Raw genomic sequence first — 21,501 nt, forward strand, 5'->3', positions numbered from 1 at the left:
ACCAATGGTACGTCACAATGACGAGAGTGTAAGAGAGTGATATATAAGGAATACAGGCAAAGAAGTAAAATTGTTCACAGGCACTTTAGAAGCATTTCAGTGCAATAACCGAATAGTTATGACACAAAGGACGCATTTGGATGATTTTTTACGTGGTAGAATTATTGGCCGTCTGGAATGTGGGCGTACCAAACTGGAAGTATCAGACGAACTTGGAATTGCCCAGAGTATCATCTCCAGGCTTTCGCAATGTATCCAAGATGATGGTAATGTAAGTAGACGTTACAGCACAGGTCGCCCCAGAGTTACAACGCCGAATGAGGACCAGTATTTGACAGTTACTGCCAAAAGAAGCAGCCGGAGCACAGCCTCAGACCTGTCTCGTCAGCCACTGGTACGACAATTTCAAGGCAGACCGTGTACAGACGCTTAGGGCAGATTGGTCTATATGCTCACAGACCTGTCAGATGTGTTCCACTTACTGCAACTCACTCTCGCCTGCAGCCTGGAGAAGAGAGCATGCATTGTGGACACCGCAACAGTGGGCTTGTGTGATGTTTCCTGACGAGTCCAGGTTTAGCTTGCAGTCTGATTCTTGCCGGACTTTCATATGGAGAGCTCCAGGTACCCTTTACCACCAAGAAAACATCATTGAACGACACAATTACGTTGGTGCAGGAGTGCTCGTCTGGGGTGGAATTAGTCTGGGTTCCAGAACTGACCTGCATGTTCAAACTGGAACCATGACAAGCTAAATCTATTGGGACGTCATTCTGGAACAGCATGTACGTTTGCTTCGGGGCGCCATGGGCGCACAATTTGTGTTTATGGATGACAACACTCGTCCTTACAGTACAAACTTTGTAAGCGAATGCCTTCAATCGGAGAATATCACCCGTATGGGCTGGCCAGCATTCTCACCGGACTTGAATCCAGTAGGGCACGTGTGGGACATGCTTGGCCGACGAGTTGCAGCCCATCAACCTCCTCCTACATGTCTACCGGAACTTCTGAGAGCATTGCTTTTTGAGTGGTGTAATATCCCCCGCGATCAGATCGATAATTTGATACTCCGCATGCCTAGGCATTGTACGGACTGTATTGCATCGTCTGGGAGACATACAATGTATTAACAATCATACCAACCATGTAATATTGGTTTTTTGTAAATAGGTTTTTTCTTTTTCTTTTTTTTTTTTTGTAGTTTGCTCGAGGGAGAAAAAATCACTAATTTTTTTAATAATATCAAACATATAGCATCTTTTTTGCTCTTTACCTTTTGTTTAATAACTAAGCTTTACACATAAGTCAAAGTTGTTTTGCTTCTAACTCTTTGCCTGATTTTGCATTATTCTTAATTTATGGACATGAGTGTACTTTGCATGCTTGAAATATGTGCTTCAAATGAAAGAGTAGTCTATGTTACTTGTGAAGTGTGCTAAAAGAAAGTAAAGATTAATTTAGAACATGGGTGTATAAACTATGACTGTTTGAGGGCTGCACTGCAAAGGAAAAAAAAATGTGGGGCCACACATACAGTATATTTTAACATATTGAAATAAAAATCAGTTCTATGTTGTTTTATTAAAATAAATTAACTTCTTTTCATTATTAATTTTTTTTTAATTTGAATTAGATATGTATAGGTACATGTTTATTATTAATTTGTAAAAGTTTCGTTTCATTTAGTTTGGATTTCATAAAGATGGAAAAAATTCGAATTAATGAGAAGAATGAATTTGCTTTTGATGAATAATCAAATAGACATTGGGTTCAATAGACAAGGTTGCAATTCTTAATTCAAGATGTTTGTCAGTGAATGTTGTCCTATTTTTGTTTTTTGTATGCTTCATTCTTGAGAATAATTGTTCACAAGTATAGGAACTGCCAAAAGCTGAAGACATTAATAAAGCATGATTGTGAAAATTAGAATATTTAACATGGGGTAGGTAATCTTTATAAAACTCTAATAAAGAAACATTTTCAAATTTTCCTTTCAGTTGAATGTCACTTTGCAGTTAATACATCATGACATACTAAGATGTTCTTATTTAAATTTTTTATCTTAAAATAAATCCCAATGAATCGATAATATATGAATCAAATTCAAACATTTATTTTTTTAATAAAAATGTGTAAATTTAAATACTTCTCTAATTTGCGTTTGGGCCACATTTTAAAGACTTTTGGGCCACACTTTAGACACCCCTGATTTAGAATGAATGTAAAGTAAAATGTTAGGCTCTCCAGCCAACACTATGTTAATTTTCACTAGCATTAGCACCTCAGGTTGAGATTTGATTGTAGGGTGTCTGTCTAGGTCAAGTTGGGTTAATTCTAACAAATAGATGTGGGGTAGTCGGTAAGTTGTACTCATTTTACATAATACACACTCGCATTTTACAGAACACAATGCTGGAGAGCAAGAGGGAGTCTTAAGGTGTGTAGAAAGATTGAAATGAGAAAATGTATAACCATGTATGAAAGTTTGATCTGTTTTAAAAAAATGTTGAAAGTATGGCAGTATAATCTATGTTTAAGCATATACTAAACTGGAAGGACACCTGAAAATAAATACTAAAGAAGATATAGTAATTATATGCCACTTTGACCATCTGTAAAACCTTAAATTTAGCTAAGATGTAGATTAAGACTGTGAAGGTGAACTCACATGTAAATTTAAAATTTAAATATCTTATTCAGGCTTTTAAAGCCTTGCTATGAGATGGTTAAATTCTGGCTAGGGGTTTTCTTATTTTGCATAACACATTTATTTTAAGTTGATACCTATATCTGAACTTCTCAACTTCCCCTCATATTCTCTTGCCAGGATGTAAATTTAAAGTTAAGTGCACATTTAAACGGGTGAATCTCTGAGTTTAGCCAGAGTGTGTTTTTGCTAGCCAGTGCATGTTTTGTTCTTGTTTCACTGTTACGCTAGTAAGGCTCTGGGCCATTTTGGAATTATCAACATGCCTGTTAGGCTTTTGTGAGTCCACCTGTTAGGCTTAACTTACGCGCTATTCAGCACTACTTATTTTAGATCTTCAATTAAAGTCTATGTTTTTTAGTTTTACTGCAAGTCTGGCGGTGCCTTTGTAACGCATGAAGAGCGTGCCTTTTCAATTAACTATTTTAGATTAATAAAGGGTTATTTTCAACCTTCTTCTGTGCTAGTAGTTTTTCATGCTTGTGTGAGAATTCGCCAGGTTCATTGTAGGATCTAATTAAGTTTATGTGGAATAACAGAGACAGATCTTACAAGAGGAGTGAAAAGTGAATTATGTCAGTAAAATTCATTCTTGAATGCCTTTATGATGTCTGCACACTGGGGTGTGGTGATCTCATTAAAGCAGTGGATAGTTTACTAATTGAAATTTTCAATTTAAGGGGATAATATAAAAAGATTGTTTAATTTTATAGAATGTTTCCATGAATAGTGTTAGAATTGCTTGCATAAAATCCTGTACCTCACTTTTAGAATATAACAAGAAGCAAATGATTCAAAATAATATTTAAGAAAATAAGGCTTATAATTTCAAATAATTTCAAACGGCCTATGTATTTGAGCTCACTATGCTACAAGCTGGTGACAAATTTTGAAACAAGACAATCTATCAGATACAGATAGCAAGATATCATTATCTACAAGTGAAAAATGGCCTAAAACACAGAAACATTAAAAATCTGCATTTCCTCACAAGCTACAACAAACCCATTTCTAACTTAAGTTATATACATAATGTAAATAATTACCACAGAAATGAATTCGAAGTTTTCTGACAAAAGTGAAAGACTTCAACCCATGTTCAAAAAATGAGTGAGATAAAGTTGTCTAAAGGTTGTACAATTTAAGGAATGAATGAATGTTTCTTTATTTTTAAGTGAGAGTTTTACTGTAAAAAATATTTCCTAGTGATGTATAACACGCCAATCTGTTAAATTTCATACCTGACACCTGTATTACCTGCTCATAATAAGGAGCTAAACTGAAAATAATTTCAACCATACTGTAAAGAAAAACCCATCTCCTCAATGATTATTTTTTTAAAAATGTCGCAAGTGAACTGCTGGCCATTAAATTTGCTTTATCATGAAAGAAAAACATAATAAATCTGAAATTTTCATGAAGAGCAGAATGAACTGGTATATGCAAATGACCAGCATTACATGCATGACACTTTGAAGCAATATAGAAGGACAAACTATAAGTTTTTCATTTAAAAATGTGTTTACTTAATTTCTTTTTGGTGCATGTGTGCACAGGTTGGAAGTTGTGCTAGATCTAACGTAAAAAGAAGAAATTCATTGCAGTATTTCTCAAAATTCAGTCACAATACGATAAAAAATCATAGGCTACTGGAACTGGGGATTATTGTACCCCACAATCATTATCTGCAATGGAATTCGATGACTGCAAAGATAATTTACAAATAATGAGTTAAAATGAGCTACAATTGATGCACAAGAACTCTACAGACTCACTTAACATGAGTGCCCAAGACGGGACACATATTGTTCGCATTATTATTGGACATTGTACAGCCAAATCAAGTACCTTGGGACAGTAAACTCCGTGTATTACACAGAACCAAGTATTTGCAAGCATAAAATGTTAACAAGAAGACGACTGCTCCATCTTCCCTAGGCATTACAGCATAGATATAAATATCTACAACTGTTCATTCAATGACGTACATGGACACATCAGATGTTGTGAGCTCCATGATTTATGCTTGTTAACGATTTCAACAGCCGCTGTGTTCCTTTTTAGACAGAAATTTGTTTTTGTAGTTTGGCAACAGTAAGAAAGATTAGAATAACGTTTCGATTTCCTTAAGTGTGTAAGCAAATAAAGTTTTGGCTTTCTTAAGCAAGAAAAAAATGTAATTGTTTATTTAAAATATTTCTTTTAAGTTTTACAGAATGGAGTCAGATTTAATTTAAAGGCGGGAACGACTGAATGAAATAATATTCAGCTAGATCCAATGCTACATTAATGGTGACAACTGAGACATGATTCCACTGGATTTTGAAGGTAAATACCGTTAAACATTTAAGCATGGAATTATTAGTAAAGAAACGCTTGCCTGTTAGAGCCAATTTTACTAAAACTTTTAATGCCTCGAGTGATTTATTAGTGCCGAAAAACCTAATGAGGTAGAAATTCAATCAAATTTTGCTAGTTTAAAAAGAATATACGCTCAGCTTTCTAGTTTTGATTCTGAAATAAGTGAGTTATTAGTTGCAGATGCTGACGCAGAAAAATACAAGTGCGAGTATTTTATTATTGAAGAATACAATGAGAAGATGGATAGTATTCCAGTAAAAGTAGGCATTTGCATAAATAGAATTTTAAAGGATCAGCGTAACCAGTTAGTTTGTTCTTCTCTCGTTCAGGTTAAAAGGAAATTGAAATTACCAAAGATTGAACTCGTTAAATTTACTAGTGAAATTAAGGACTGGCTTGCTGTTTGGAGCCAGTTCCAAAGAATTCATGAAGATCAAAATACAGAAAATAAGGATAAGTTTCAGTATTTAATACAATGCATGGCGGAAGACACAAGAGCTCATGATATTGTTAACAGTTATCCGCCAACAGGTGAAAATTATAATAAAGTGGTAGAATGCCTAAAATCTCATTTTGGTCGAGATGAATTACTTATTGGTTCTACGTACGAGAACTATTAAAGTTAGTCGTAAAAAATGCTACAGGCAATAACCAAAAATTAGACACTGTTAACCTGTATAATAAACTGGATTTCTATTTGTGAGCTCTGGAATCCATAGGTTTGACTTCGAATAAATATTCTACCATGCTTTTCCCTCTGAATGAATCTTGCATATCGGAGGACATTTTTAGGGTGTGGTTGCAAAATCCGACAGTTAGTACACTGGATGAGTCAGCGGAGAATCCATACAGTGAGAAGCTAAAAAGGATGTTATTTTTTATGAAAATTGAAGTAAAAGGAGAAGAGCGAGTTCTCTTAGCGAAATCTGAATTTTCAAATAAATATGAAAAAGGGGAGAAAGAAAAGATGAATAAAGCTCTTAATTAACCGACAGATGCAGATTTATTTTCAGGACTTCTCGAAAAGAGAAAACGAAACGTAGCTTGTGTATTTTGTGAAAAGGCACATGAGAGAAATATTGTTTTAAAGCTTAAACTCTGAATTTCCAGCAGAAACAAGATATTTTAAAAGATAAGAAAGTCTGCTTTACATGTTTAAGAGCTGGACATCGGTAAATATCTTGCAAGACAAATATTAAACGTATTCTTTGTGGAAAAAGACATTTGGTTTTAATGCGTTCAGAGATGAAAACTAATAAATTTATTAATAATTCTATTAAACCTGAAGAACACCAAGTGATAACAGCCTGTCAAATCATTGTTACTCAGGTGAAGATCTACTTCAGATGCTACAGGTTAGACTGAAATCAAGAAATAAAGAAAAACAAGTACGGGTACTCATCGATAGTGGTTCCCAACATTCATACATATTGAAGACAACAGCAGAGGAGATGGGTATGGAACCAAATGGTAACAGGTTTTTTATTCACAGACTTTTCGGAGGATTAACGACAGAGATGAAGGAGGATCGTCAGCATGAACTTGACACTAAATCCTTAAAAAATAAATTTTTCCTTAAGATAGAAGTTCTAGATCAGTCTATTATTTGTGTAAAAATGCCGCGGCTAAAGAAAGCAGGATCAAGGGAAAAAGAGTTAAAGGATAAGAAGACATGGCTTAATGATTATGGAGAGAATTTTCCCGATATCGAGATATTAATTGGAGCTGATTTTTGTGGTCATTTGCTTAAGGGGAAAACTCATTATCTTAATTGTGGCTTAGTCATATATGAAACTCTTTTGGGCTGGCTGATCATTTGAAAAATGTTTGATGACAATCCTGTTAACACCTCTCTACTGATAAAAAATGTATCAATTGCTGATCTGTGGAACTAGGATAAACTAGGCATCAGAGATCCTGTTGAAATAAAATTTAAAGAAGAGACACAAAAAGTAGTTATGCAACAGTTCCAGCGAATGATGAGAAGGGATAACGGTCGTTACATCGTGAAGCTGCCTTGGCTAGAAGCTGCAGAGAATATTATTGAAGAAGTACCACCTGAGGAAGAAAATAAAATCACATGCCATTATTTACCCCACCGAGGTGTTTTCAAGAAAAATTCCACCACAAGTGTTCGACTTATTTTCGATGCTTCATGTAGATCTGATCATTCTCCATCACTTAATGATGTTCTAGAGAAAGGTTCAAACTCTTAGAGAAAATCTTTCCACTGCTACTGAGGTTTCGGGAAAGATCGACTGGCATCATTTCAGACATAAGAAAGGCCTTCTTATAAATTTCTGTTGTTTAAAATGATCAAGACTATTTGAGATTTTTATGGTGGGAGAATTTTGAGAAAGGAAATTAAAAATTTATAGTCATAAAAGAGTAGTCTTTGGACTTACATGCAGTTCATTCCTCTTAGCTGCAGTAATTAATTTTCATTTGGAGAAATGTCGTGATGATTTTCCAGAAACTAGGCGGAAGTTAAGAAATGCCTTTTATGTGGTTAACTGTGTAATATATGTATCTGACGAAAAGGAATTATTGCAATTTGTATATGAGGCTAAACAAATTCTAGCTTCAGCATGTTTTGACTTCCGTGGATGGGAATATACTTCTTTAACAGGAAATAAAACAGAAAAGGAATCTCCTGTTCTTGGATTATTGTGGGACAGAAATAAAGATGTCCTTTTTTTGTAACTTTGAAAATGTTTCCTTGGAGAAAGAACCTGTAACAAGAAGAAATATTCTAATTCCTGTATTATTATTTAACTTATATTCTGAGTATATTGAGTACTATGCAAATCTATTGAGTAGAAAGTTTAAATTTTTATTTTTATTTAATGTTTTGACTTTCATAGACCATTTTAAGAAAATCAAAAGGTGGGAGTATGTTGTGAGCTCCATGATTTATTTTTGTTAATGATTTCAACAGCCATTGTGTTCCTTTTTAGACAGAGTTTTGTTTTTGTAGTTTGGCAACAGTAAGAAAGATTAAAATAATGTTTTGATTTCCTTAAGTGTGTAAGCAAATAAAGTTTTGGCTTTCTTAAACAAGAAAAAACATAATTGTTTATTTAAAATATTTCTTTTAAGTGTTATAGAATTGAGTCAGATTTAATTTAAAGGCGAGAATGACTGAATGAAATAATATTCAGATAGATTCAAAGTAACATCAGACGCATATAATATTATTTTCTGAAAAATACCACATTTGCTCAGGATGGCAGTTTTGATATGAAGGTACAAGAGAAATGAATGTTGTATTAGGACTAAAGATCGACAATCCACTCCAGAACCGATTCACTTTATTGAAAGAATGATCAGTGCTCCGGCAAAAATGGAATGGCAGTTCTTTAACAAGTCACCGAGAGCTGTTGTTGGGAAGCGTGTCAAAAAAATTTGATTCCTCTTAATGTAAACACTAGCATTCTTTTCTTTATTATTTACCGGAAACGTCTCTGACATATTTTTTATGTGTGTAATGTATGTACATCTGTGTGCTTTTGGTCTCCTTAAGTTCCCTCTAATATTTAAAAAACAAAACATTACATGAACCAATGCATCTCAGTGAAACTGACCACCCCTGGTTGCAAATAGATGGAGATTTTTTTTCTAATCTGGTAGTGCGAGGATCTGTTTAAAGTATGTAGATTATAGAAACTAGTTCTCCGGATTCCCAGTTGTCACAGTCACAGATGGTACAGATTCACTCTGTCACAGATCTGGGTCCTTCAGAGTCTTCATTATTTGCTCTTACTCTAGCTGCAAATCTTGCTCCTGTGGAGTCAATTATTTGCTCTTTTCACTTTCTTGGAGCTATTTCTTTGAGTTTCATTTCGATTCTTTGAATATGTGTCATAGTATAGCAATTATATTAGATATTACCTTTTTTACGCAATACATTACAGTAATATTTATATAAAATAATAAATTAATACTTTTATTTATTTACTTATTTTACTAACACCTTGTAATCTAGAGCTCTTTAATCTTTTTTAGAATTAGTATATATTTATAAACATAAAATTTTCCATCTAATGTACTTTTTCAAGGTTTCAGAACAAAATGTGGACCCTACCAAATAGAACCTTGAGCAATATTTGGCATCATTTTGTCAAATTAGAATAAAAAAAGGAAAATGCTGGTATTGTCAATTGATAGTGAGCGGTGAATCATTGAAAAGAAATGATTCACTTTCAGTGAGCAAACATTTCCGATCTGATCCCTTAAAGGAGCGATTTTCTCCATCTCTAATCAGTATTGATGGTAAGGGATACCATTAGGTACACATTTAACTTATTGCTTTTATTTCACTCATAAGTACACCTCTTATTAATCTCTAGGCTACATATCAGCGCACTTTGACCAGCCACTACTGTGGTTTTACCGTATTTGACAGCATATAAGACGCACCCTTTTTAGACGGCCACACACAAGGAAAAAAAGTTTCAATAGCATGGTTTCTTTTAGTTCTCACGTTTCGTAAAAGCCAAATAAACAATTATTGAATGCAATTACCTTCATGTATAAGACGCAGGTAACTTTTTTGAGACCAAATTTAGGAAAAAAAGTGCGTCTCATATGACGTCAAATACGGTAATCCTTGAAATATCTTCAGGTCCATTATCACCTAACTTTTTATCAGGAGACAGTTTGAGACCTACGTTTGACACTGAGACCTATATTGATCTATGTTTTCCTCAACACACAGGGTGTTCAATTTCTGCCTTGACTAGCACATTCTCCAGATCTCTCACTAAATGAAAATGTTTGGACAATGGTTGTGGAAAAACTTGTGCAGCAACAGCAGCCATTTAGCGCAACAGATGAATTCTGGCTCTAAACTGAAACATATGGACAGCAATACTCATGACTGTCATCCCAAATCTACATGCTTTACTGCAAAAAATTACATGCTCATTTGCATAAATGCTGCTGTTTTTGCCAGAGGCAGATGCTCTGGATCAGGGTTTGTACACATTTCTGCACACAGAAATTAAGTACTTTTAAGGACCATTAATGAAAAAAATTAAGGACCTATGAGCAAATGGAAACTGAATAAATTAAATTGAAGATATTATCTATGCCTGAATTTCCCTTTTGCAATATCATCTTAAAAATAAAATAGATCCCTAAGTAGTACGCATTATTACTAAACATGAATTAATTAACATAAGTGTTAATAAGTTTGAGAATAAAATAAACTTTATGCAATTTATCAAGTAGCATTAAATATTTTACACTTGTAATTGTCGGTGATATTTGAAAGAAGATAAGTGACAATTACGTTTTACTAAAAGTTAACTTTATGTTGATTTTTGTTATGTCTCATTTTGTCACATACTTGGACCGTCGAGAGGTTTAGTAAATAATCAGGTAGATTTTATGTCAAACTGCATAGGTTAAAATGAGAAGTAAGATCATAATCAGCATGATTCATAACAAAAGACTGAATGTTGTCACCGCTGCTGCTTGTTTAGAGAGAGACCTGCTGATTAGAACAAACCTGAAAGGCCTGATTGTAGGCAAGGTTGGCAAGTGTTGAAAGTCAGGTTCTGTTTGATGCAGTTAGTGTCGTAGCTTCGTGTACATTTCCAGGGGTTGTAACCCAGTTAATATACTTTAAGGTTCCAATAAGCCATTAAAGCACCAGAGGTGATAAGTTGTTTTGCATTATTTTAAGTCTAAATTAGATGCATAGAATATGTTTTACTTGAATTTTTACATTTTTATAATTTATCTTGTGACCAGAGTGAGTATTAATGAAAGGCAATAACTCGCTTTAATATGTAGAGATAATTTTTAAGGGTAAGCAGTTAGAGATAAATAATTAAATTAGGTAGTTTGATAACCTTAGTCATTATTGATTTACAAGACCACTATTAAATTTTATTTTTTAACAATATTTGTTAAAAAAAGCCCTATTTAAATCAAAATCTAATAAAATTTCCCAGTTTAAAGTATATGTAATTTATGACACAGATTCTTAAACAATATTAAGATAATTACGCATTAAAAGCTACAGAACATTTATGTTTTGTAACAGCAACAGTCAACAAAATATTTATCCGTCATTTTAATTTGAAGCCTTCCCAGACATTTTGGCTAGTTTATATCGATTTCCTTCCCTTTAAGCATCTTACTAACAATTAGAGATTTGTCTCAATATGCAAATCAATGCTCTCGCTAGTTTCTGCATCTTTATCTCCTAACTTGTCAACCTTTTCACAATGTACCTATGAGGGTTTAATTGATCTGGTAAAAGTTAAATAGTCCAAAACTCCCTACAGGCATGAAGCATATTATTGCTACGTCTGAAATTAACTACAATATCAGACAAAGGTTTAAATAAGCCTCTTATTTCAAAAGAGCTTAGAACATAAAGGCATGTTCTGATGCTAACAAAATCAATTACAGCTCACGGTGATGTAATTAAACAAGAACCGTCAAATTCACACTAATAATGTAGACTAATGGTCAAAGATTACACAATTTAATTTTAATTTAATCTGGCTCAATAACTCTATCATATGAGGAAACAGAAATGGAGAATTAAAGTAAAGGTTGAAATCATAAACAATTGGGTAATTTACATAATAATAACTGCATATATCTTTGAAGAATAATTTCCTTTATGTATTCAGTTTCTTTCTTCAACACATTTCCTTTTCATTTTAGAATTTTTTAGTTTAATTAAGGATTTCTGTTATTCTAAAAAACACTAAATGCATTTAGAATGTACAGAAAAAGCAGCTAATTTTATTTCTTTAGTAATATGAACATTCAGAAGCAATATGAAATATATATAGTAAACGCTGGTTAGAACTGATTTGGCAAAATTTCTAGAAATTAGTGACACACTGAACAACAAACTCTAGAAATAGCAAAACTTTTAGAATTTAGAGCAGGCATTGGATCTGCTTCCAATGCCTTGAAAATCTGCTTTTGAAAAGCACTTGGCAACAGAATTTAGGATAAACAGAGATTGCATAAGGTGGGAAAATGCCTAGTGCCAGCTATGTGTATAATGCTAGCAACAAGTGAAGCTATGTGCATTAAGAAATATTAGATGAATCTTTTAAATTGTAAGTTTTCAATTTCTTTATTAATAAAAAAAATCCCTTTCTATAATGCCTGCCCATGTGACAAGATCAGAAGCATTTTTGATATTTTCCATGCTTCTGAAAAGTGAAAAGTAGAGAAAATAAAAGAGTAGATAAATATGTTAAGATTCTAGTATCAGAAGTAAAACATTTAAATATTATGTTTTCATTGTTCTTCCAGATGTTCTCCAAAAATTAAGAAATTCATTGAAAACTTTCTGTAAAATACATCCATTACACGTTGATACTATGGAGACATTTTGTCATATATTTCTCGAATCTTCTAGAATCGTGGGTTTATAAATCTTGCCTTCAAATCCTTCTAAACTTTCCAAGCTGCAATGTCTAAAATCCTAAAGAAAAATTATCCCTACCAATTCTGTAACAGCAAAAAGCCAGAAATATTTTGTGAAAAAATAGGAGGGGAAAAGTATAAAATTAATTTTATAGAGAAAACTGATGCACATTCTGAGAATTTTGAATATTCTGAGACAATTACATGGGAAAAACTCTTACTATGAAAAAATTAAAAACAAGACATTTTTAATTAATTACATAGTTAATTTTGCTTTTGCTAAGAGCTGTTTCGTAAATTGTGCTTTATAGCATTATACCTTGTTTATTTTATGAAACTTTATAATATAACAGCAAAAAATAAAAATGTCTTATTTTACTGTTATTTTTTAAATATAATTTAAATATATTACCATTATTGTAATGAAATTAATCAATTTTACAATGTTTTAAAAAAAATCATCGAAAAATTCTTAGATCTCGGAATTAAAATTTTCTATAGAAACTGATCTTAAAATCGCCAAAATGTTGAAAAGTGGCGAAATTTTGAACAGTTTAATAAAAGAATTCACATCACCAAAAGCGAAAAGTTGTTTCAAGAGCTCTTTATTAAAAAAAAATAATAAATTTCAAAATGCTTATGTTTCACTTCTTGCTTAGAAACTCGAGTATCCCATCATTTATATTAGAAATAGAAACAAATTATAACTCATGAACCCATTCAAAAGATAACCATATATACGGCAGTGAATCGAAAAAAATATTCCTCAAAATGCTAATTCACACTCAAAATGACAGTTGTAAAAACAGACAGAAATTTCAGATGATTAAAATTAAGGACCATACAAACCCTGTGGATACTGATTTTTGTATGTTCTATACCTCAAATATGCCTAAAATTTGGATAATTTTATCATTTTACTTTTATACATTTGTAAAGTATATATGATTCTGCTAACTGCTTTCTCTCATAGTATAGCAATTTTAATGGCCAGCAGAGTACATTTCGTTTGCAAAGCAAACTTTTGAAAGGTGACATGAAATTGTACGTAGTTTAAAAGTAAGGAAATAACAAATGTAAAAAATATATATAGCCATATGTATACCTTCCTTCAGCAGTTAGAGCCAAAGAATGATACTGGCCACATTCTATCTTTATTATGGTCTCAGACTGAAGACTTTCTACAATTAAAGGCTGAATAGCTTGCTGAACATCACCAACACCTAGCTGTCCGAAACGAGAGGAGCCCCAGCTAAACAACTGCAAATTAAATATTTTAACATAAAAAATTTGTATTAATAATTTAAAGAACATACCATACAATTAGAGTTTACGCTGTAAGATCTTTCAGAATTATGTTAAGGATCAATTAATTTGAACACAATAAATACCAATAAAAATAGAAAAATTATTATTTAAACATAAAGGTTATGTATTTTAAAAATATCTCCTTCTGCCTAATATAAATTAACATTACAATGCATTGAACTACAAAGAATGAAATGGGAAAAATAATTTACACTGATTATTTAATCTCACAATGAATATCACACTGATTATTTAATCTTCAAATTAGCTGATATTTCTTTCCGCAAAATATTATTACAGAATTTCAAGCCTCAGAAATTCTAAAATTTGAGAAATCAACAAATTAACCTCCCCTCCCAAAATCTTCAGTAAAAATTTGTAAAATTTACTTCAGTAGTTTTAGATATAAAAAAGCATGGATGCATTAAAATAAAAGCATTGTAAAGTCCCTACAAGATGAGGCATGAATGATTATTATGTATCCCAAAGATGAAATGTGTAACACCAGAAATCTTATTAATTATTCCATCAGCATAAATGTTTACAAAACAGTATATTAGACATATATTATGAAAAAAATTAAGCTGCTTAATATGTTACACTGATAGCATGAAACTAACGAGTTCATGTCATGCAGAATGACAACACCTCTCAGACTCACAGTTTGTCAAGCAATACTGAATACTGTAGTTCTTTTCCATAATATAAGATTAGAGAAAATTTTGATAATAGAAATCAGATTTCATGTTATATACTATATTATGGGTCCTTTCTTCTTATTATTAAATTCAATATTTTCGATTTCCACAATTACAGATTCATATAAATTAAAAATGTTACACATGAGCACCAAGTTTATTCAAATTACTTTTATCATTAATTTTATTCAACTTTGATTTAGTCTCATAGATAATTCGAGGACGTGAATGTAACTTGCATATGATATTTATTACATCATGCATAGCAGTTTATGAAAAGCATTTTAAGCATAAAAATCTACAGCTGTAAAGAGTATAATAAGATATGACTTTAATTTTTTAATTCCCTACATTGTTTTTAATACTATTTATTTTCAGTGTATTTTATATTCAATTTTTTATTTTACAGTAAAGAATAAAACACGATTCTGACTATTAAAATATTTCCCTACAATAATATCCAACTGAATTTCATTATGAATAATATTACCAATAAAATTCAGGGAATTTTCACGAAATCAAGTGAACTTTTTCGTTTCCTTTTCCTTTTTGTAAAATGGTAAAAAGAAAAAAAAACTAGTATTCATAGCTCGTTCCTTAAAAAGAAGCAGAAAGTGTGACTATATGCTGAATATGCTCATAAAATATAAGTTATTACTTGAACATGATAACACAATATTAACATATATTTAATAGATTATATAGAAAACCACAGAAAAAGGTATCTATTTAAAAATAGGTACAGAAAAGGACTTAAGTTACCCAACTCATTACCTATATTACTTTCTACATAATCAATGTAAGTTGTCCAATTATGATATTAACACTACTACTAGCATATTCCTCGCATTACGGAAATACAGTGGCACTAAACCTACTAAATTTTGAGCATATATAGTCCTTCATGTGAATATGTGCCTTTTGAATTCAAAATTTAGAATTTTTTTATTTATTACATATTTTGCATAAATTTAATGAATATTTGATTAACAAATTCAGAGATTTAAAAGCCAGCAGTGGAAAAAATGCTCAACTTAATACACTTTTATTCAATTTCACACAAAACAGGAAAAGAAAATATATATAGTAACCATCTTACTCGGCCAAATTAGATGTCATTTGTATCAATCACCTTCAGGGCTTTTGCACGAATTGCTTTCTCAAATCTCACACATGAATACAAATTTTTTTAATTCATTTTGTGAATATAATTGATTACATATTTTTTTATACAGAAATAACAACCATATTAACATGGTTGTGGCATAATGTTAACAAGATTAATAATTTTGTTGACATGGTTATATGTTATGTTTTTTACTTGGCTTAGTTTTTTCTTTGATTTATGACATATTTACTTATATTCTTTAAATGCTTAAGTTTTGACTGTTTGTGCATTGTAGCCATTTGATTTAGATATTTATTTTTTAATGTAATAGTACTTATTGATTCCTTTAAATTAATTCTTTATCATACCGTTATATACACTGAAGAGATTCATATTATCTGAAGAGATATTACATTCTGACCACCCTCCATCTATAACAATAGGTTTGCCCAAGAACAATACCAATACACGTACACAGCAGATGTTCAAGTATATAAAGTGGTCATGTGTTGTCTTACCAAACGTAGCACAATTAGTGAAGTAATGGGAAAAGCAGCTGATTTATTAGATTTTGATAAAGGTCAAATTGCTAGGGCTCGGCGACTGGAAGCATCAATATCAGAAACGGCACATTTAGTGAGCTGTTAGCTTGCAGTTATTATGAGCACATATCAGAAGAGATGTATGGATGGTGAAACAGCAAGTCGCCAGCCAGCAGTGTGTCATCAATGGCACATTGATTCCAGAGGAGAGTGGAGATTGCTACGCATTGTTTGCTGTGACTGAAGAGCTACAACAGCCAAAATCACCACCAGCTACAACAGAGGTGAACCAGACACTATTTCTCAAAACATTGTGAAGCGCACATTGCTGCATACGGGCCTACGCAGCCGTAGGCTGAAGCATGTGACTAAACTGATGGCACGTCATAGCCAGCTGTGTCTGCAATGGGCCAAGAAACATCAGAATTGGACATTAGAAGAATGGAAGAAAGTTGCATGGTACGACGAATCATGCTTTCTGGTCCATCATATTAATGGGCGTGTGCTAATATGCCAATTTCCAAATTAAACCCTGGTTCCCAGATCCACAGTTGGACGGAGACAAGCCAGTGGCGGTGGTTTTATGGTTATTCTGTAACAATAATATTTATAGCATGTGTAACGAAAATATTATCAAAAATATCAGAACTATGCCGAGACTACCCGTCAACGGTTGTTCTGCACAGGTTCTTAATAGATAAACCTTAATAATAATTAGACACAGTGAGTCTACTATTAGAATATCTGTTTACAATTTCAATATTTATAGAAAAAGAAATAAATCTTATCTACTTGAATTCTGCACATGTTTCTTGATGAATAAACAACTTTGTTAACATTTGACATCAGTATTTTCACAGTTTCACAGTAAAGCAGAAACTAGGATATTATTCAATAAACAGAACACAAATACAATATAATAATTCAATTTGTATTCATATCAACATTAAATTCATAGAACACTTCTATCACAAAGCAAACACGGATTAGAACGTGCATGGCAACGTAGAAAACTGATGCCATCCATAAAAAAAAGGATACAAAAAACTCGCGTCATTAAAACATTAATAGTCTCGTGTTCATTCAATAAAGTTATTCATAAAACTGTCTCGTGGATATCTTCCGAAGTTTATTGACAGCATTACGTAACATCCTCCCACCTTGATTTGCCACTTTCGAGGTAAATCAACAAAGTTCGAAAGTTCAATAGCCCAGTCTCTTAGGTATCTTGATTACTCTGCCGCTTCTTAACGTCCGGGGAGCTGCTGAAACATTCTTCTGAATTGGAATGTCATTTTGTGATGTTGCTGGTGGGTCATTAGTAGTATGTTCATCTGGTATTATGGGATCCTTAGAAGAATTAACTTCTAGAGGGTAAATTTTTTGGACTGGACGAACGAGATGACCAAGTGGAGTTTTGACTTTGACGACTCTCACATGGCCGTCTCTCCCTGGATACAGTTCTTCAATCACTGCAAGTGGCCAATTAAGTCTCTTTTGGTTTTCAGAACCAACAAGGACCACTTCTCCAACTTTGAAAATTTTGTCAGATGTGCCAGCTTTTTGCACAAACTGACCTAAGTATTCTTTCCGGAATCGTCGCCTGAATTGTTCATGCAGTTCTTGGCAATAAAGTTCTCTCTTTACCAGTTTGTTCTTATCCAAATGATCAAGATCAGCCGTTCCAATCTCTTTTACATCTTGGAGAAAGTTGGATGGTGTTAGAGGCCTCAACTCATCTGCATCGTTGGAGGTGTATGTTAACGGTGGCTTCTGCGTCGCAAAGAACTGTGAGGAGTTCCTCATACGTAACAGACGACTTACCAAGAACTCAAACAAGTAGATTTTTCACTATGCGAATTAGTCTCTCCCACCAACCGCCCCACCATGCTGCGGTTGGGGGAATGAATTTCCAGTGAATTGGATTTAGAGTTTCAAGAGCAGCTATCTTTTGCCACTCAATTTGGTTCAATGCACCAGAGACACCGATAAAGTTCGCGCCGTTGTCACTATAGATAACTGACGGACTGCCTCGTCGAGCGATGAATCTTCTCAACGCAAGTGCATAGCAATCTGCACTTAAGGATGTCATGATCTCCAAATGTATTGCTCTGTAGACTGCGCATGTAAACAACACCACCCAGGCTTTAGTCCTTTTCCTAAGAATAAGGGGATCACACAAGTCAATTCCAGTGACTTCGAAAGTTCGAGCGTCCCGTACTCTGTCTAAAGGTAAATGAATAGGTACGGTTGAAGGTGACTTTGTTGTGAATCTCTTGCAGGTAATGAATTTCTTGATTATTGATCTAATTGTTTGTCTAGCTGAAATAATCCAATATTCTTCTCTAATCATTGACATGAGCATTTGAACACCGGCATGAGAATTCATTTATGGTATTCGAGCACTAGACTTTGCACAATATGATGCTTTGACGGAAGTAGAATTGGATATTTAAATCCAAATTCATGATCTCTTGCGAGAATCTTTGTTTTCACTCTTATCAGTCCTATTTCATCTCTGACGACAGAAAGACCATTTATTACATCTCCAATATGAGAAAAACTTTCATGTTGAACTAGCAGACTCAAAGTGTTTTTTGAATCTTTAAACTCAGCTGCAGACAAGAATTTTGCTCTATTTACAGATTTTGCCTGACAGTGTCTAATAAATCTTAGAACCCATGCTAAAATTCTTACAATTGCTGAAAATTTAGAATATTTTTCATACCACTTAGATGTATCAGTACTCACACTAACGTTTAATACTACAGTTTTCTTTCTGATTTCGGAAGAAATTAATGCCTCAATGGGTTTAATTTCAAGGCATGGCCAACTATCCTTCGGATTCTTTAACCAGTTAGGACCCTCCCACCATGCATTCTTTAGAATTTGATGAGGGGTACAACCACGAGATGGTATATCAGCTGGATTTAACTGGCTTGGCACGTAAGACCACTGATTTTCCTCTGAAAGTGCACAAATCTCTTTGACACAATTTCCTACAAAAGTTCCCCATTGATCTTTGCGCTTGATCCATGACAGAGCTGTGGTGGAATCAGACCAGTAATGTTTTTCAATTTCGTCTAAGGATAATGCCTCTACAACATACTTCGCTAGACGCACTCTTAAAACACATGCTAAAAGTTCAAGACGTGGCATTGTCATCGTTTTTAAAGGTGCAACACGAGATTTTGCGATCAGAAAATTTACACATGTGTTACCATTGTTTTCGCAGCGTAAGAAAATCACGGTCGCGTAAGCTTTCTGGCTCGAGTCACAAAAAACATGCAAAGTCCAAGTTTGTTTGTTTCCATATCCTGTTCTGCGGGATATTTTCAAATCTGATAAGATCTGTAATTCACAGTACCATTTCAAAAATTTTTGTTTGACCTCTTCTGACAGTGGAGAATCCCAATCTGCTTTAATAGACCAAACTTCTTGAATCAATAACTTAGCCGGTAATAATACAGGAGCTAAGAACCCTAGCGGATTGAAAATCCCCTGTGTTAATGACAAAATCTCTCTTTTTGACAGGTTGTCTAGATTTCGCACAGGCTTAATATGAATAGAAAAGCTATCATCTGTTCTGTCCCATAGAATAACCAAGACTGAAATCTGATTCTCAGAAAGAGATTCCGAATTATCATACCTCGAAATTGTATTAACGTCATTTATAGGACCGAATGTCCATATCCGTAGGTCCATCTTAGCTTCTGCCAAAATGTCAATTGATTTATCCATAAAATCCTTCAACTCTTCCTCTGTGTCAAGAGACGTGACACAATTATCGACATAAAAAGAATTTCGAAGCATTTCTGCTACGTGACTTTGTTCTTCATTTTTACCTAAGAAGCCTAAAGAATGTTCCCAAGCAATATCTTCTTCCGCATTCTTTGTAGAATTACTGCTGGAATCTGAAATTCCTATTGTCTCTAAGTTCCAAAGATCGGATACGTTTAGGTCCCGAAACGTCAGACTTACATTCAGAGTAGATATACCACTACTTTATGGTTCAGAATGCTCCTTAAGTGAACCACAAACAGTCCAGCCTAATGTAGTGTCGATTGCAGTCAAACCTCCATCAAGCTGTTTTACTTTCCCTGTAAGAATTGAACCATAAATGTCACTGCCGATTAGCATATCTATCTTCGGGCAACCTGTTCCTATGTCTGAAAGCCATATCTTTTTACACTTAAGTTCTTTTAAAATAGGGCCCTTAGGTACGCATGCTATATTTCCACATATAGCTTCCTGATCCAAAAACACAAATTCCATTTCTTTTCTCATATACGGATTTAGAGAGCGTAGCTTGATCTGATACTTTTTATGAACGTTCGGTTCAATTTTAAACCCCCCAAAAAGCGTGTGAGCTACAGTTTCCTCTGCAATGGGAGTTAGTCTTAATTCCTGTACCGTAGACTTCAAAATGTACGATTTTTGTGATCCGCAATCGAGAAGCGCTAGTACTTCTCTCGTGACTGATTTTCCTAACACATTGACTTTAATTGTCATGAGAGCTACCTCCGTGGAACACATCTGTCCCGCCGTAGTTGTCTGAACGGTGTCTGGCTTTGTTGCCTTTTCCTGAGTTTCCTGCATCTGCAGATCCGGGCAGAGAGAAATTGTGTGAGCCTTACCACACACATAGCAACGTACAAACTGTTTACACGACTTAGCAACATTTCCAGGCAAAAGACACTTTAGGCAACATCTCTTAAGCCTAATTTTATTCTTTTTCTCATCTAATGACAGAGCGTGCTTCGAAACAGTCCTTACCATCATGTAGTTTATTACAGTTATTATCTTTCGTCGTAAGAAAACCTACCGCCTTAGGGACATTCATTAACTGTTTTGATTTAAATTGCTTTTTAACTCTCTTTTCGATTTATTGCAATACTTGTCTTTTTGCCCAAAAATTTCAAATCCACTCCGCGCTAACTTAAGTCTTTCCTCCCCTTCCACTTTGCATCTTAAAAATTTCATCAAATTAGTTAGGCGAGAAATATTCTGACTTTCCTTTACTTCTCCAAAAAGCGGACTTCTTTGCCAGGCTCTGAGGACTTCCTCCGAGAGGCATGATTCTACCATGGGATATAACCAACAAGCATTGCTTTCCGTTTTAATATCTAAGGATTCGAGAGCTCTTAGTTGTGCTTCAATCTTATCAAATAATTGCGGCAATGGTAATTTTTCACTACTGCCTGTCTTAACATTCGTTACAATCAACTTTACAAATTCTCTCACATATACCTCAATTAATAAATCATGATTCCCAAAACGTTCCTTAAGAGCACTAATAGCTTTTGAATAATTTTTCGCAGACATTGGGTAACTGTCAATAAAGTCTCTAGCGCGCGTCCCTTGTTTCAT

General features: G+C 33.6%; 1 protein-coding gene across 4 annotated transcripts in view; it reads right to left on the reverse strand.

The window, feature by feature from the left end:
* The window catches only part of LOC118196406 (uncharacterized), a 338,914-nt gene that overhangs the window by 86,286 nt on the left and 231,127 nt on the right, over positions 1-21,501 (reverse strand). For all 4 annotated transcript variants that reach the window (XM_085807758.1, XM_085807757.1, XM_085807756.1 and 1 more), the window contains one exon: positions 13,581-13,735. In XM_085807758.1, coding sequence (XP_085663884.1) covers positions 13,581-13,735 — 155 coding nt within the window. The remainder of the gene's footprint in view (positions 1-13,580; positions 13,736-21,501) is intronic.

Source organism: Stegodyphus dumicola, chromosome X1, assembly GCF_044657685.1.
Source record: "Stegodyphus dumicola isolate Sdum_Otavi_A_Nest chromosome X1, ASM4465768v1".
Taxonomy (NCBI): Eukaryota; Metazoa; Arthropoda; class Arachnida; order Araneae; family Eresidae; genus Stegodyphus; species Stegodyphus dumicola.